This window comes from Gracilinanus agilis, chromosome 4 (genome assembly GCF_016433145.1).
Source record: "Gracilinanus agilis isolate LMUSP501 chromosome 4, AgileGrace, whole genome shotgun sequence".
NCBI classification, from domain to species: domain Eukaryota; kingdom Metazoa; phylum Chordata; class Mammalia; order Didelphimorphia; family Didelphidae; genus Gracilinanus; species Gracilinanus agilis.
This window is the reverse complement of record NC_058133.1, coordinates 396,963,257-396,981,962: the sequence shown is the minus strand read 5'-3', so window position 1 is coordinate 396,981,962 and position 18,706 is coordinate 396,963,257. Positions and strand designations below refer to the sequence as shown.

Sequence of the window (18,706 nt, the reverse complement as noted above, 5' to 3'; positions counted from 1 at the left end):
CTAATAGGCAATGACCAACTAATCTGACAAAATAATCTGGATGCAGATGGGCTAATCTGTTACTCTCAGATAAGCATTTGAGTTTTATCAGATCCTTTCTAGAGAAGACCTTAACCTACTATCCCAATTTTAATGTAGTGCATATTGCCTCTACTTGACATAAATTTCGGCCATTCCTCACTTTAGCAAATAGTCATCAGAGAACCTCTTGGTTTTTCTCCTCACATGTTTGTAATATTTATTGAATAATCACAAAAAATCATGTGAAAACACTTAAAAGAGCATTCTTAGTAAGGAAGGAAAAATAACATTGACAAAAAGCCAGCTCCTTAGTCCTTGCAGATTGCATGCAAAACAAGTCAATATGTAAGATGTTGATCCCATAGTGATGTTGTTGATGCTGTTATTGTCATTGTTCTTGTTGGCTTTGGTTTTGGTTTCAATCACTGTATTTTATTAGTTCAGCGAGTAACAAATAATCTATTATGGAACTAATGCTTCAAGTCTTTCTGGCTTGGTTTAGGACCTGCCAGGGCTTGTGTTTTTGCCTTTAAGCACTCAATGGTACGTTTAAGCATTGATAAAATATCAGAGTAGAACTCAATAAACAATAGAGAATTTAGGTACTCTGGCAAATGGATGAAAGGAATTTCTTGGATGGGCCGAGTTTTCACTTGTCATCAAGCCATACCATCTAGGTCCATGTTGGCAAACCTATGGCATGCATGCTAGAGGGGGCTGCTCCTTTCCCCTCTCCACCATGCCTAAGGACATTTTTCACATGACCCACCCCTCTGCCCAGCAGCCTAATTTGAGCATTTCCTCCATCACCTTGTCTGGGGTAAGGGGGGAAGAAGCTCACATATCACAATGAGGGTGCATTTTGGGCACTCAGTCTCTAAAAAGTTCACCATCACTGATCTAGGTAGTTGCCCATTCATATTCCTGATGCTGGATTCTAGCATTATAGATCAAGAATTAAGGCTTCAGAGGTCATATAAACCATATAAATCATACTTTATTTTATAAGATGTGGAGACTGAAGCTCAATGTCCAAGTTACTTTTCTCTGAGGATACCAAAGAAGTAAATTACAAGTTGGGAATCCAATCCATATCCCTTGACTCCAAATCTAATGTTCTGCTTCTAATCTTCACTATCTTCTCAATCAAGACTGAGCAGCCTATGTATCCTACAGAGAAACATTAAGTTTGGGATAGATAGAGATAAAATTTTACTTTACATATATAATATATAGATATAATATATACACATATCACATATAATATATATCTACAGTACAGAGTCTATAAATAGAGGTATGGAATTCGTCATTACTATCTTAGCTTAACTTAGCATGTAGTATTGAACCAACTAAAACCATAGCCTGTGGCTCAAATCTTTTTTTTTTTTTTTTTTTTTGGTCCTGTAGGACAACCATAGTGGAATGACCTTGTATTCTAGTAATTATATTGTGTCCTTTCAGTGAAGGAGTGATGTCCAGGTGCCCAGGCTCATTTCTTCTTGGAATCAGATCTCAAAGGACTAAATGGCCAGCACCAGATTTCATGTACCAAGAGTAATGGATGAAAGTTGCAAAGAAACAAATTTAGGGAAAAAAACAAAACCTTTGTAATAATTAGAACTATCTAAAAGTAGAATAGGCTGCCTTACTATGTAACGTGTTTTCCTTAGCTGGACATCTTCAGGTACAAGCTGGATAGTCACTTATTGGATAAATTACAGAGCATATTCTTGTCATGTATGAGTTGGATTAGATAGCATCTAATGTTCCTTCCTTCCAACGCTGAGATTCTATGAACAGCTGCTAGTAGGAGCAAGGATTTTCATGCCTGAGAATATTAAGCTTTACAGTGAGACTGTGACTGAAGACAAAGCAATATGGTAGCCAGAGGTCAGCTAAGACAGAAAATCTTATTCATCTCTCATAGAAGAGACATTTATTCCATCTAGTTTATCTCCTGGGGTAAGCAGGCTAAAGAGAGAGTTTGGCAGTGACAGTGGAGGAATGTATATCTAGATAATTTTCTTCTTCTAGCAGATCAAAATTTAGCAATGCCTAGGTTAATTAAAAGGTTTCTCATTCCTGTTGTCTGCTATTTATTTATCCCTATTGGTTTACTGTAGGCACATAGGATTTGACGCTCATGGCTTTATAGCTCTTTGTTACCAAAAATATCTTTGTTCACATTTCCTTTAATAATCAAAAATAATCTCTATATGTGGCATAGAAAAGAGAGGTGTATATTAAAATAGCTTAGGTAAATAAAGACTCTATTACATCATCCCTAAGAAAAAAAATACTTCTTTTTAGTGCCTCTATACTGATGATCTGACTGATGTGCTTAGTAAATCCCTCTCCAGGTCCTGATAGATTTGAGCTTTTTGTGAATCTGAATCAAAATCTTAATTTCTCAAATGATGATATATCTGAATATGCATACAATATGTTATAAATCATGTAAATGGGCTTTTGTAGAGGCATTATACTTTCTTAATAAAAGGTCAAAATTACTATTTTTTTCTTCGAAGTATATCTTGAATGACCACTGATAATGTAGTTCCATCTGTGAATCAAATACTTAGTGTTATTTAAAAAAAGATTAAACAAGAAAGAGAAAAAAAGATTACTCATTTCTATTTAACATCTTTAAAACCATATTAAAATTCAGATCACCTTGGTTATTCCATCTAAATTTTTACCTCTTTAATATATCTCTCTCTTCTAAATATTACATGATTAAGAGATTTAAAAAAATTAAATAATATTTTAATTTTCTTATTTGAAACTAGAAGAGACAGTGTGTGTTATAAAGGATAAAAAGCTGGCCTTGAGGCCAGAAAGACCTAGATTCTAGTCCTACTTATGACACTATGTGACCATGTGATCCTAGACAAGTCATTTAACCTCTGGTACTCTAGGTCAATAGTGTCAAACTCAGAAACAGGGGTCACTAAAGAGTATGTAAAGATTTCTGTGGACCTCCTGTTGTCTTAGAAAACCACATTACCTCTATTTTATTGTATTTTTATTTATTTTGTTAAATATTTCCCAGTTAACATTTAAATCTGATTTGGGATTCACTCATGAGTATTGTGGGCTATGTGTTTGATAACCTTGTTTTAAGCAAATCTAAGACTATGTAAGTTGCAGAGAAGGTGCCTACTTGCATCGATAGAGAAAGATTTCTTCATCAATTAAATCACAGGTCCAATATTTCTATCCCTATTCAAAAATTAGAGCCATTTTTGCCACTTATGTCCATTTCCCTAATTGTAGAGGCACCTTCAGATCAAAGTTTAAGAACATTTTGAGTTACTTATGTTATAATGATATGAGAACTCTTCTAAAGACCTATAAATATTTACTTGCATATTTCCTGATACTTAGATGAGTAAAACATAGTCATAGTATATATAACAAAATAGTCCAGGCACTATCATATCTCAAGTGTAGTTCTGGTTACATCAATTTATAATTGATTTTACTACCGTTTTGAAAAACCAAGGTTGAATTTGAATTTAGAATTATGGCCTGAAACTATGCAGAATGTCTTTTATTTCCTCTTGTAAATAGTTGCTATCCTATTTCTAAATATCTTTAAAGGCAAATATCCTGAACAATTTACCATTGAAAATTCAAAGATATTTAAAATGCTGGCAGAAAAAATCTACCCAAATGTTAATTTTTGGTGGAAATGGTATAATACTTTACTTAGATGACTGGAAGTGTTTACCCTATGTAGTTTAAAAGTCCACAAAGTCACTCTCACCATTATTTTCCAGTCAAGTGGATGATACCATTACCTTTCATTCCTTTTTTTCCAAAAATGGATACCATTTTTATTTTGATTCAACATTAGTGACCACTTCGTAGGAAAGACAAATAATGTGTTTTCTGGCCATATCTCAGCCAATAGGATGTATGAAAGTTTTTTCCTCTGGAGGGAACCAAAGACAAAAATTTTCCGTATTATCATGGTAGGAGGAAAGGAGTTAAGCACATTAGGTTGGAACTGTGGGGGGTAGTTTTTTTTTTTTCCATAAAACATCTAGCATACACTTGATACAAACTTCCTATTAATATGTTAATAATAACCTTTCCATAGCTGGGAAGATTTTGAATCCAAGATAGGTGCACCTCTATGATAGTGTAATGGGGGTAAATCAGGGGTGATGACAGAAGAGCACTTTAAGCTATTCCAAATCAGATTTGAAAAATGGATGAGTGATTGTTTAAGTCATAGCCAGCATGTCATTTGAACTGGCATTATACAAGAAAGTGATTACTGTTGGTAACGATTCTCTCAGATTTTTGCTCAGACAGTAATACATAATGGAAGGGGATGTTTATTTCTTACTATGGTGAGTTTTTTTTCCTATTTATTTTCTCTTAGGGGTTGCTCTGCATTTTTAATTTCTTCATCACACTTTGGCAAAGTTCCTGGCTCCGTGATTTTTTTTAAGCTGCTTGTCTTTCCTAGGAAACTGGAATGCTTTTATGTTTAGCTCTACATAAACTTACTCCTTCCTCATATCCTTTATGCTTCCTTCCTTGTTGTTAGTTGTAGAATACATTTGTGTTCTGTTTGATATATAGTTCCAAGAAGTAATGACAGTTTGAAGAATTCTTCACTGGATCAGAACTTTGCTTGGCAAGATTTCATCTATTCCTGTTCCTTATGCCCCACCAACAGTCGCTTCTTTCTGTCCATATCACAACAGATTGCTGTTGAAATTTCGAATGTCACTAACAGATGATTTTGGTTTAAGATAGAGAAGGAAACGTTTAAAACACAGATGGATCTGTAAATCACATTTCTCTTGCTCAGGGATGTCTTACATAAAATATTAGTGGTATTAACACTATTGGTGCCAATGTGTTTCATAAATGGCTTCTAAATAATCGATGCTGGCTCAACCACTGACATGTAGTCACTTCTGGGAACAAGGGTCACAGCCAGTAGATATGCTTTCTGTATCCATGGAGAGAAAAGTAATTCTCTTTGTCCTGGTAGTCTAGAAACAGACTAGTTTTGGTTTTTTTTTTTTGGTTTGAGTTTTTTTTTTAAGCAATCTGTGAAATATTTAGAGTTCTTCATAGAATTTCAAGGGCTTTGGTTTCTGAGATCTGAACTTAGTACTCAGTCTATCAGAGAATGTGAAAATAAAGAAAGAGTGATACATAACCGCAAACTGAGCTTTTTTTTCCCCTCAGCAATTGCCACCAGACACTTGAACTTGTTTAAATGGAGAAAAAAAATTAAGAAAGAAGATATTTTGTTAAAGTGCCCAAGAATCAGGACAAACTGCTTTTATTTATTTATTTGATTTTTTTTTTTGCAATATTTGTATGAGGACAAAGGTGATAAATCCAATTGTCATTTTGTTTGCAGGTAATAACTAATTTTTTGCTTCATCTCCAGCTACTGGCACTAGCCAGAATGACTTTCGTGGTCACTCAATGTACGTCCCGGACCATTACTCCACACTAGGAAGGCTTGATAACTATCGACCTCTCATTCAGCGTTCTGAAACCAGGGACTCTAGTTGTCAGACTGATGAAGTAAAAGTTGTGCCCCCTTCAATGAGAAGAATCAGGGCACAAAAAGGGCAAGGAATTGCTGCCCAGATGAGCCAGTTCTCCATCTCATCAGGGAACATGTCAGTGATGAGTGATTCTGCAGGTGTTGTGTTTCCTCCACGCTTCCACAGTGATGTGGGTTTCCATAGCCTTCCTCGTCCTGGAACAAGGTTGTCCCTTCAACCTCTAGAACCATCACAGGCTGTTGCTAACCCTGCAGAGGACTTGGCCAGTATTCTGGCCTACCAGATGGGTAAGCTGCAAGTTGATGAGAACTTTGAGCATGCGAGATGTATCTCAACACCCGGGACGTTATCGAGGCCTAAATCTGAAGAGTTGAGACATTACGAAAGTGAAAAAACGAGCCCCGCCTGTATTGTTTCTCCTCATGCTGCCTACTCTACCAGCCTCATAGCAAATGCCACAATTTCTTCATCATCAGAAGTTATTGCTATACACACAGTCCAGAATACTGGGCAGTTGGACAGCAGAATCACCAGCTCATCCCCTTATGCAAGGACGATTAAGTCCAGAGACAATCTTGCCACCAGCAGTGCCATAAAAGAGGATCATCAGTCTTCCAGTGGTAACTGGAGTGAGGGGGGTAACTCTACACGACACTCACAGACCTCAGACACCATCACCAGCAATGTAGTCATGATGGCATCCCTCTGTGACTCAGATGCCTCTCTGAATGCTCCAGGAAACAAGGAGAATGGGTCCCGAAATGGAGCCTATAACTGCAGAAACAACCTGAATTTTCTAAGCCATTCACAAGATAGCGATGGCAAGAGTGAGTCCAGTTGTTCTGGCGACAGAGCCCATGGTAGCACAGAGCCCTGGGAATATAAAGCCTCGGGCAGTGAGAGGACTTCCCCACACAAGCCACTTTGTATTACTCCTGGCTATTCCACTCCTGCCAGTAACATGAGCAGCAGTAGTTTAGACCAAGCCTCAGTCAAAGAGGATACAAATTCTCTCTACTCAGTAGACCATGATGGCTACTACACTTCCATGCACATGGACTCTGGACTCAAATCAGGAAATCGGTGCAATAGCAGTGATGGCTTTGGGAACCCTAGGCACAGTGTGATTAATGTTTTTGACGGGAAAGCCCAGAAAAACCAAGGTGACCAGTCGCAAAACTGTGATAAATCTCTGCCACGAAACATCTCCTTAAAGAAAGCGAAGAAACCTCCCCTTCCACCTTTCAGAACAGATTCCCTTCGAAGGTCCCCCAAGAAAAAAACCCAGCCCAATGGGCAGGTGCTAAATGAGACTCTGATTGCTACCCTCCAGCATTCCCTACAACTGAATCTGCAACGGAAAGATAGTAGTTCTCCTTCCCAGAGCCCCTGTAGCGATTATGAGGATCCGTGGCTCCTCCGGTCCCGTAGCCAGAGCACAGTCAGCACGGGCAGCAGCATGGTGTCGGCCACAGCACCAAATGTGTACTCCCTTTGCACAGTCACCCCATCTCAGAGCGACACAAGCAGCGTCAAGTCAGAGTATGGAGATCCTTGGGGTTACTACATCGATTACACTGGCATGCAAGAAGATCAGGGGAAATCCAGTGGCACAGGCCCACCTAATGCTGTGGCTCCATTGTGTGATCTTGCCACCAGCCATCTCCAGGATGGGTCCAGGGTGCCTGTCCCACAAGTGTCTAGTGGATTGGCCAAACCAAAGAACACTTCCCCAGAGAAGTCTCACAGGGTCACTTCCCCATCCAGTGGTTATTCCAGCCAGTCGAATACCCCCACAGCGCTTACTCCAGTGCCCGTGTTTTTAAAATCTATCTCACCAGGAAACGGGAAATCAAAGTTGAAGCCGAAAGTGCCTGAAAGAAAATCCTCCCTGATATCTTCGGTATCTATCTCTTCATCTTCAACTTCCCTTTCTTCCAATACTTCAACTGAAGGCAGTGTGAATATGAAGAAATTAGATTCAGCCGTAAGCACTCCTCCCATTCCTTCTCTTTCCCCAGCATCTGTACATCCTCTTAATCACTCCCCTCTCCCTCCTCCTCCTCCTCCTTTAGCAGATGCCTTGGAACTATCCACTGTACAGCATTCCCCCATTTTTCCTCCTCCACCACCAGAAGTCCTTGCTTCTTCCTTTCTTCCGACGGATACATGCTTTCCTCTTCCCTCCACATCCTTCAGTATGCCCGATTCAGCTGCTCCCTTGCCACCTCCTCCTTCATCTCTCTTTCCCTCTTCTGTGCCTCCACCTGCTCCACCTCTTGACCCCAAGTTGATGAAAGAAGCTTGGCCTTCTTTAAAAAAGTGTGGCCAACCGGATTCTTCTTGTGCTATACTCAAACCTTCTCTCACCAAGGAAGAAACCACTAAACCACCAATGCCCCTAATAACCACTAAAGCATTACAGATGGTACGGTTGAGGCCTGTGAACAAGCCCCCAGGAACATCAGGAGCACAGCCAGGCAGACCAGCTTCTGAAATAGAATCTCAGGAAAATAATTCTGTGGTGCCACAGGATCCTTTAAAACCATCTTCTGCCTTGAAACACAGAGGGAGCATCAATGGACTAGACAGCAGCAAAGCCCAAAATGTCCCTGTTAAAAACACGCTTCCATCTCCTGAGAAGGGCTCATTTTGGGGTTGGCACAGCAGGACAGCGGAGCTTGCTGCTCTTCAAAGGCATGGCGATGCAGCTGATCCTGCACCATACTCCAAAGCGTCCTTTTCAGGAACAAATGCTGAGGAAGGAGTGCAGGCTTCTGGGCAGGACGAGGAATCTCCTTCTGGCCTCAGGACTGCATTGCTCCAGGAGCAGCCCAGCTCTCCAAAGAAGACACATGGCTCTTCACCCAGCAGGAAACCACCTCCTATTTCAAAGAAACCCAAACTGTTCCTTGTCGTGCCACCTCCGCACATAGATTTCACAGCAGAGAAAACAACCAAAGTGAATGAAAGTGTCAGCAGCCCAGCCAGGGGAGAAGTGGTTGATGTGAATGGCAAAGAGGCAAAAGAGAGCTTTGCAGCAGGACCTGGTTCTGCCGAGACAGACTTTGGCAGCTTGGTGCCAGGGGGAGGAGCTGCGGGATCCACCTTCCTTGCAGGAGTGGGAGCGGATATCTATATGGTACAGCCTGATGTATCACCAGCCCAAGGAGCTCCCAAGCAGGAGGAGCCAACTGCTTCAGAGGAAGGCAGCAGGATAGAGAGCACTGAAGACAGTGGTGGTAACGTGGACAGTCCCCCCTCTCGAGAGGATGGGAACAGTAAGTCTTGGTTTCTCTTCATCCTTCTCTTTGGTAATAGAGAGTTGAGCTCAATCGAGCTTTGGGACTTTTAGGCAGGATTGAGGGGTGTGAGATTGAGATTAGGTTGGAATATTCAATATAGTGTTGCCTAGAGTTCCTAAAGTGCCTCATAGAGGGCTTTTATATATATATATATTTTTTTAATTAGATTAAAAATGACTTCAGTCAAAGCAATTAAGAAGGAATAGGAGACTATGTAAATAATTTTTGTGTTGGTAATTAAATGATAGCTATAGGAATTCTTTTTTTTTTTAATGGCTAAATGAGGCATTAGCGTTTCATAGAGTTTTAGATTATTCCACAGAAAGAACTTGGGAATGAAGGTCATGCCATCTCCCCATTTAGAGCACCCGAGCATTTTTCTTCTGCTCTTAGTGAAACAGTGCCTGTGCTCCCTATGGCTTTTGTATTTTTGAGAGTAGCAACAAAGACAATTGTGATAGTTTGAAGACTGAACCTTAAAATCATTCCCATGTTAAATATTTGCATTCTTTCACCTCTGCAGTTGGGGCGTTTGAGGCTGACATGGTATGTACCTCTCCTGGACCATGCAGTGGCCTTAAGGAAGATGGGGGCGATGAGGTGACAACTCCAAGTAGACCCAGAACTACAGAAGACCTTTTTGCAGCTATCCACAGGTACCTAAAAACTGCTTCCTTTAAAGTGCTTATGGCAACTCCCAATTTCACTTTTCTAAATGTCCTAGCTTATCATTAGAAAAAACTTAAAAATCAATGGATTTTTAAACTGGATTCAGCTTAGATTTCTAACTGCTGTACCTCTCTCTTACTGGTAATCAAGATAATAAAATTGCATTTTATTTCTCATGATCCATATTTGTCATTGAGAAACAAAGTTTGCTTTGGTGAGCTAGTTTATCTATAATTCTATGCTCTAAAATTATATTATGAGGTTCTCTCTTCAGTATATATTGTGTGATTCTTTGCCTGACTAACTTCACTGTTGATTTTGTCTGTGTCTCTATTTCCATTTCCCTCTTTCCTTTCAACTCCTTTATTCTCTGCTGATTTTATGATGCAGTTTGGGACAGAGATTCAACACATGCCTCCTGGCAAGCATGGCACACACTGGCAAGTAATACCAACTGTCAGTCATATGACAAAATATATGACAAGAGCTGGATTATAGATTCTCATAATCCAGTCAAGGATGAGATGTGGAATGAGTGTTTTGGTGCCTTATGGTTTGAGCAAACTTAATATTCCAGTATATTCTGTCTTTCCCATCCATAAGTGTTAGAGGTCTTTATTTTTGGTCTTGTTCCACATAGGTTTTTTCAGGTGACTTGCAGATATTAACAAAAACAGACAACTTTTTAAGCAGAAGGAAAGCAAGCAAAATTTGTTTATAGTGTATTTTGAAGTGTCCTTCTAGTGCCATCTACTGGACTCAGAGAGTTAAAAAAATAATAAAGGATTTTTCAAAAGTGCTTCAATTTTGTATGTATCTTGCACACACTTTTAAAATATTAGTTACTCTGGAAATTTTGTTCAAAATGTCATTTTTCTTGCTTCAAAATGATTTTGTATAGTATTTTAACATCACATGAATTATGATATGCTTCTAAGGCCAATATAATGCCACTATTACATGAATTGTCTCTTGCTCAAAAGGTATTGCTCAACAAGGTACTGTTCTGCCTATATCCAAGATTCTTTACATAATACAAATTCATCCCATTTGGGGGAATACTAAAATAATATTTTGTACATGTTAAAGCTAATTAATAAAATTGTTTCTTTTAATAAGAGACTCTAAGCTGAACCTAGACCTTCTCAATTGTAAAATAATGCCTTTTACCTTTCAGTTCAGCTATTTGCACTAAATTCTAGTAGGTACTGAAGATTTTCTCTTCAATGTTTCATTCCTCCTTTCTTTAACTTGTTACTGAATCTCAATTCCAAGGAAACCAAAAAGAAATATGCTGAGTCTAAAACCAAGGACACTATAATTAGTCCACAAACTTTTGAAGAACGTTGGATTCAGAGTTAAGAGGCTACATTTTGGCCTGTCAATTTGGATTTTTTTTCTTCTAGTACAAATTACTTGGACTCAATGGGGAAACCTGACCTTTAATGTCAGGTTAAAAACAAACCTTTCCCAACAAGTTGGCCAAAAGTCTCTGGCATGTTTTCCTGTTGCTAACCTCAGATCAAACTCCATCTCTACCGCTTATAACCAATCTGACCTCAGACAAACCACTTCATAATTCTGAGCCTTGGTTTCCTCATCTCTGAAATGAGGAGGTTGGACTCGATGACCTAAAAAGCTCCTGCTCATTTTAAATCTGTGATTCTATAATTTGTTTACTTGGCCTTAAGTAAACACCAAAATAGAATGTTTCTCTCTCTTCCTAATAATTCATTCACATGTGAAGATGTGAAAATAAGCTTTTGCATTTGATATCCTGTATAAATGTTGTAGGTGTATGTAAACAAAAAGCCAGATAGATCCTTAGTGCAAATTTGTGATTAAAAATTCAAATATGCTCGTTGTCAATTTCACAAGTAATGGAGCCGTGCTATAATTTATCAGCAGGAACAATAAGAATTCATGTAAGGAAGAAAGATTAATTGATTCTCTGAATACAGAGACTTCAGATAGCAATGTTATAATGCATATCATCCAAGTTTAGATTTCAAGCCAGATGGAAAATAGAGCACCCAACGAGGTGTGAATTCTTAACACTTATTGAAGCAAATAATTTCTAAGCCAATATTAGTTGTTCAAGAAGACTTTTAAAGACATTTTATTAGGAAAAATACATTTCTAATTTTTTTTGTTCATTTTGAATGGCTAGACACTGGCAATTCTATTATAGCATTATAGTTTTAGCCTTTAAAAATTGGTGCATATCAGTGTCTAGGAAATAAGCCACTTCTGCTATTATAAGTATTAGGAAAAATATAACTCCTTCTTTGTATTTACCTAATGCTTTCTTCATAACTATGTGAAGTATCTTGTGCATGCATTATATTCATTTTGTGGATGATAAAACTGAGGCTCAGAGTTGTGATCTTATGCCAAGGTCAAGTCTTAAACCCAAATCTTTGGATATCAATGCCAGCGTGTTTCCAACTATACCATTAATCTAAATCAGTGATTAAAACAGCAACAAAGGTAGTTTTGTGAAGCTGTGCTTTATCTTATAGCATTATGCAATCTGAGCAGAGAACTTTATTGACATTAGTCTAATACTGCTGATTATAAACTGGCTGAACAATTTTAAGAAAAGAATAAAAGAATCAACTCATGCCAATAGTGAAATGGTGTAATTAGAAAGACTATATTGAAGTAGTTTTGCTTGCATTTTAAAAACTATTTGAATAAAGACAATTAAAGAATTTTTCTAAAGATATGTTTTGTAATAAAATGGCAAACATTATTATTTGAAATAGAAAATATTCTGTATGCATATAAATAACAACCAGTGGCATGCCTTAAGTATTTGTTTTTTGACAGATTAGATTTTGCTGGATACTTGTTTCATACAAGTTAGATACGTTGAGCAGGACAGTAAAAATTCTAGACAATGAGATCAGTGATTTTCAAATGAATTTAGTCCACATACCCACTTAACATTGTTTTATAGAAAATAGCAAACTCACACCAGAAATAAAGCACAGGAAAATGAGGGGACTGTAAAGAAGGACTATGTCAGTAGGTAATATAGGTATTCATGCAAAGATTTTGCCCTATTCTAACTCTTAATGATTTAAGACCTTAGATCTTCTTAACCTTGTTTGGTGCCATAATCTCCTTTGGCAGTCTGGCAAACCTTAGACTCTTCCTTGGAATAATGTGCAGAAAGTAAAGTTAATTATATTGAAATATTAATGAAATTAAATTAAAAAATATATTCATATACCACAGACTAATTGTACCGAATAAAGGGTTGACCCAGAGGATCTTAAGCTTGGTTCAGGGTTCACTAGTAGTCTATGAAGCCTGAACGGAGCTTAAGAACTCTAGGGTCAATGCCTTCTTCAGTATAATTAAATGAACTTTAGTGTCAAATTCTGCATTTCCAGATGGTGTCATATCCGTCCGTTTTTGGTGACACTTCTATCCCTGGCCACTATTTAGCCAGTCTTTTAATCAAGTCATTGCTACTCCACTGATTATTTTAGCAAAAGTCTTTTGATAAATGTTTTATCAATTTAAAAAATGTTTTATCAAAAGTCTTTTTTATGTCATTGTCACTTTTCAGTGACTAAATCCCTCCCTCTCCTAACAAATCCTTACCTTTTGATAAATGCTTTCTTTATGTAATCTGAGAAATGTCAGAAAATGTATACGTACTTCATCTTTAGCCCCCTTAAATCGTAATAGACTAATGGCATTGATTGGAGTTCTGAAGCTTTTCAATGTTGTTTTATTTTAGATTATTGTTGGGCTACTTTTCCTCTCCCATTTTTTAGCTCTTTGGTTGGTAACAGTATAGAGAGACTATTACATAAATAACAAATCCCTGGTAGCTAGCAGTGAATTCCACACACCTCCATTATGTTCCACAGAGCATTGAGCAGTAGAACAGTTTTGGGTCTCTCTTTCCTAGAAATGGAATTTGGAGAGTAAAGGGCCATCTGCACCATAAAGTTAAATAAGATTATATGTGTTCCTTGATTTATTTACACAATTAATATATTACCTAAACATAACTTTTTTCTTTTTTCTTTTTTTTTTGTAAATTGGATCTAGGAACATAGAGCAGCTCATAATTTAAATGAATATTATAGTAAATCCTTTTTACATTCCTTACCCTGTAATTGATCTCCTTTGTAAATCTGTAAAATTTTTGAACAATTTTCATTAATATAGTACCCCAAATTGTTAATTGCTTCTTAGTTAAAAAACAATGTAAGCAATGTGACATGAAGTTATTTTTTAAACTTTAAATAGAGTCTAGTAAGAATGTTCCTTGACAAGGCAATTATGAAAGAAGGTTGCTTGGACCAACCTAATATGGGATTTAACTATATTAGGTTTGCTTAAACTAAGACACAAATATACTCATCCTTAATAATGCATTGAATTGTTGAAATGATATTTAAAGAATAGCAAAAAGGCAATATTCTCTTTAGTCAGCTAATAGATTATACCAATAGAAATAGAAATCATATTCATATGAATGACCAAGATAATAGAGAAAGCCCATCAACTGTCTTTGAAATGAATGTTTTTGGTTCAAACCTCTACCTGCATGCCCCATATGCCTCGAGTTCCCTAACTACTCTAGGATAGTTAGGATCTTTTAGGTTAGGTGTCCTTCTATAATTTCTCATCTATGATCCTAGGAACTAGCTTCCTGGAGATTTAGGTTTGGTTCCAGAAATTCAGGAAGACTCATTTGATTTTAGTTAGTAAACATAATTTATAAAATGCTTGGTGTGATGCTAAGCACACAGTCTAATCAGGGAGACAACAGGGGAAGAACCACATCCAAACAAGCTATATGGGGGATAAAGTAATCAGCAGAGGGAAATCATTAGAAGGAAAGGGGACCAAGAAAGGCTTCTTGTAAAGGATAAGATTTTAGTTGGGTGGGATTGGAGAAAGTCAGTGAAGCTGAGAATTAGAGGTAGTAAACATTCCTGGCACAGAGGCCAATTATGGAAAAAGATGGGAGCCTAGAGATAGAGTGTCTTGTTCAAGATACAACAAGGAGGGGGCCACTATGTATTCCAATGGCTAGAGAGCCAGGGTCTCTGATACTTCCTGGCTGTGACCTGGTCACTTGACCCCAATTACCTAGCCTTTACCACTCTTCTACCTTGGAATGGATACTTGGTATTGATTCTAAGACAGAAGGTAAGGGTTTAAGGAAAAAGGAAAAGAAACAGTGAGGGGGCCAGTGTCACTGGATCCCAGAGTATATGAGGAAGGGTATGAGTTGTAAGAACACTGGAAAGGTAAGGAGGTAGAGGATAGATCATGAAGGGTTTTGAATGCCAAACAGAGGATTTTCTGTTTGATCCTGGAGATAACGGGAAGTCACTAGAGTTTATTGGGGGAAAGGTGGAGGGGATAACATGATCAGACCTGCACCTTATGGAGATCACTTTAATAGCTGAGTGGAGGATGGACTGGAGTGGGGATGGCTTGTGGCAGACAAGCCCACTAGCAAGCATTGTGACTAATAGTGAACCTCAGTATGCAAAGTTGCCTTAGCAGGAGTCCTTAGTAGTGAGAGTAATTCAGGACTAGGTTACATAGTCCTGGGACCTGTCCTGGTCCACGCTGGGAACCAAACTGGGAAGAAAGAATTGATGTAATGTAAAGGCATGAGGTAATTTGTATCATATTACTCTGAGGTTCAATAATATATAAATTCTATTGGGAAATGTTTTAGTGTTAAAAACATGGGATTGAAGCCAATGTTTGAATCTTAACCCTGCCACTTTTTAACTTTGTTATCCTGGGCAAATCACTCAACTTAGGTCAAGCTCAATGTTCTCATCTGTAAAAGGAATAATAATACTTATACCTGCCTCACAGGATCAATTGAGAAAATACCGTGTGTTCCAAATGTCTTAGGGCAGTTTTTTTTAAAAACTAGGATATATATATATACACACACACACACACACACACATATATATATATATATATATATATTCATACGTTCATATGTTCATGCATACATATATGTAAAATGCTTTGTAAACCCTACAGCTACATATAAACCATAAAACCATATGGGTATACATACACACATATAAGTCTATTATTCTTGAAAAAAAGCACTCAGATGACAGCTTGAGTCTTCAGTGATGGAGAGTGTGTCACTTGCTGCCTTGTAGATATATAGTGAATGACTTGTTTAACACCTTTGTTCCTGCATTTCAGGTCTAAGAGGAAAGTCCTTGGCCGAAAGGATTCTGACGATGATCATTCCCGAAACCATTCTCCATCACCCCCGGTGACACCCACGGGGGCTGCCCCTAGCCTGGCTTCCCTTAAGCAAGCAGGATCCATCCAGAGAAGCATTCGTAAGAGTACTACTAGCAGTGATAACTTCAAAGCTCTGCTGCTGAAAAAGGGGAGCCGGACAGATGCCAGCTCTCGAATGTCCGCTGCCGAGATGCTGAAGAATACAGACCCAAGGTTTCACAGATCCAAGTCGGAGTCCTCGTCAGACACCCCTGACAGCCCCTCAAGCTGTTCTCCAAACAAGAACAGGAGGGCCCAGGAGGAGTGGGCCAAGAACGAAGGCCTGATGCCAAGGAGTCTGTCCTTCTCTGGCACCAGGTATGGCCGGAGCCGGACACCACCTTCTGCAGCAAGTAGCAGGTATAGCATGAGGAACCGAATTCAGAGCAGCCCCATGACTGTCATTTCTGAGGGAGAAGGGGAGGCAACGGAGCCCACAGAGAACAGACTCCATCGGACTGCAGGAGTTGGGAGGGAAAAAGAAATGGACGGATTTACTGGGAATGAAATGGACACTGGTGATCTGCCATATTCTGAAGAGTGTGGCTCCAAGGGGGCCCAGGCTCCTAACCATATTGATTCAACAGATAAGACAGGTAGTAAGACTCTATCAGGACAGTGTAGAAGTTCTTTAAGAGAAGAGAGTTAGGCTCCAAGGATGAATGTACTTTCCGACTTCGTATTCCACATATGCACAGGGGATAAGGCATAGTGACCCCATATTGGTACCATTCACTTTGCTGAGTTTTGGTTATACTCCGTGTTTATGCTGTGTGCCAGATCATTGCTGGCTCTACATGGTAGAGGACGGTCATATAGGACTTAGAAGGTATCTGTGCCCTCTGGTTTAAAAGCTTAACTTCTGAAAGTCCTTCCTGGGGAAAATTTTTCCTTGATGCTAGGGATATATGGGTATATCTGCATTTGGGGAGATTTTTTTTAAATTGGTAGGAAAGTATAGGAGGAAAGAGGTCAACCTATATAAACTGGAAGCTTTAGGGACACAAGAATGGTTGTTGCTTTTGAAGCATATTTATCAAGTTTGGTGAGTTCCATAAATAGGAAAAGGTCTACAGCTGGTGAGAGGTGGTGGCTTTGCTAATTCTGGAACCAGACAAACCATATGAATATACATGCATGTATGCTTTTGAATTTAAGCATGTCATGTTAATACAGAGAAGCTGGGAGAGGGCTGAAGTCATTGGTTCAGGTACTTTTTTCTGGGGAAAAAAAAGGTGTTTTTTTTTTTTTGTAAAAATGACAAAAGTGTGTGAAAATGGCACCACTAAAACTTGGTGTCTGCTGCTATGCAGCCACCTACTCACACAGCCTTCAACCTGATTTTTAGAAGGTGGTGTGCTCTTAAATGAATTTCCTCTTTGAATAGAAACGTAGACAACCTTGGAGAAAACTGAAATGACTTAGTGGTAATAAAAGAGAGGAATCAGAGTAAGTGACATACTACTAGAGTTGGAATGTTTGGTTTATAAATAAAATTATTTCCAAAATTAAATTTGAAAACTTGCACTACAAAACTGTGGGTGGAGATTTTCCTTTTAAAACTCTATTTTTGCCAGAATTTAGTTTCTATTTGGCAGTTTCTCATCACTTGAAATGTCAACATTTGGTAACTTTTGGTCATACCAAAGAATGTTATGGCTGTTTCTTTCTAAGCTGCCTGAAGTATTCTTTATAAAACTTTGATAATATAGAAGGGTCTATCTTAATTGTCTTGTATATTAAAAATGATACTTGGAAGAATATGCTGAGTAGTTAGTTCTTAACAAAGAAAAAGTTGCTCGAATTGGCATGTCGAATTGAGCTCTTGAGTCATACTAGGACATTTTTTAATTTAAAAACAAAAGACTTTACATTATTTGGCTTGTGCAGTTTTTATATTGTCTGTAAATAACTGAGGTTGTTAACTACATTTTTAATCTTCCCCAATTTAGAACTTAACCATTTTTAGTATGTGGGGGGAAAGTGTGTAGATTTATTTATTTTAGGGAAATATTTGTGACCCCTACCTCTTCCATCCTCCCTGTCCTTTGAACTCCTTTGTTAGTCATGTAAATTCGGGATCTACTAATGCCTTCTTTACCAGAGGGATCTAAGAAGACAATGCTGTGATACTTAGCTCAAATAAAATAAGGCAGCCAATTGTTATCTTGTCTTTCATATAAAATTATCTTTCTAGATCTGCACTAATATTTTTTCAGCTCTCCATCTCTACCCTAGGCACTTGATAGTCACAGCAGGAAACATAGTATATCTTTGCGAACAGCCTGAAGGATATGTCAGGGCTCCTTCCATCTTTTGTAGAATTCTTTCATTTCAAATTGGGAAGCCAACAGGACCTGATATTATTCAACAATAGGAGCTCTTGATGATATTTTTACAATAGGCAGAAGGTTCCTGAAGCCTGAATTCTGAGAAGGCTAGTAGCATTTCCTGTCTATGATCAAATTTAAGCAATCTTCTGTAAAGTCAGAAATGTTTGAATATTGGAGCCCACTACTCAATCAGCAAGTTCCCTATGTTGAAGGTAAAGTTGATAACAGACATCATTAAAAGAGTATCAGATTTTTCTAAAATTGTACAAATACACTATTTAAATTTGCTTTAATAAAAACAAAGTAAAGTAATATTTTAAAATTTTCTTCCTACTGTATGTTGATCACACTGATGTCATGGTAATGGGGAAGTTGTGTTTTATCCGGGCAACAGATATTTTGCTTGAATGAAAGAGACAATAGCAACTGGGACCAGAAGGTTCCAGTGGGAAGAGGCAACCCAACAGTGAAGAGGCCAGAAAAGGCCAAAAACAATGTGCTGGGAGGCACCATACAAATAGGAAAA

General features: G+C 38.1%; 1 protein-coding gene across 2 annotated transcripts in view; it reads left to right on the top strand.

Moving 5' to 3' along the window:
* The window catches only part of NHSL1 (NHS like 1), a 170,521-nt gene extending 152,081 nt beyond the window's left edge, over nt 1–18,440 (top strand). For both annotated transcript variants that reach the window (XM_044677118.1, XM_044677119.1), the window contains 3 exons: nt 5,447–8,851; nt 9,399–9,531; nt 15,764–18,440. In XM_044677118.1, the coding sequence (XP_044533053.1) occupies nt 5,447–8,851; nt 9,399–9,531; nt 15,764–16,496 (4,271 nt within the window). In that variant the 3' untranslated portion in view covers nt 16,497–18,440. The remainder of the gene's footprint in view (nt 1–5,446; nt 8,852–9,398; nt 9,532–15,763) is intronic.
* The last annotated feature ends 266 nt before the right edge of the window (nt 18,441–18,706 follow it).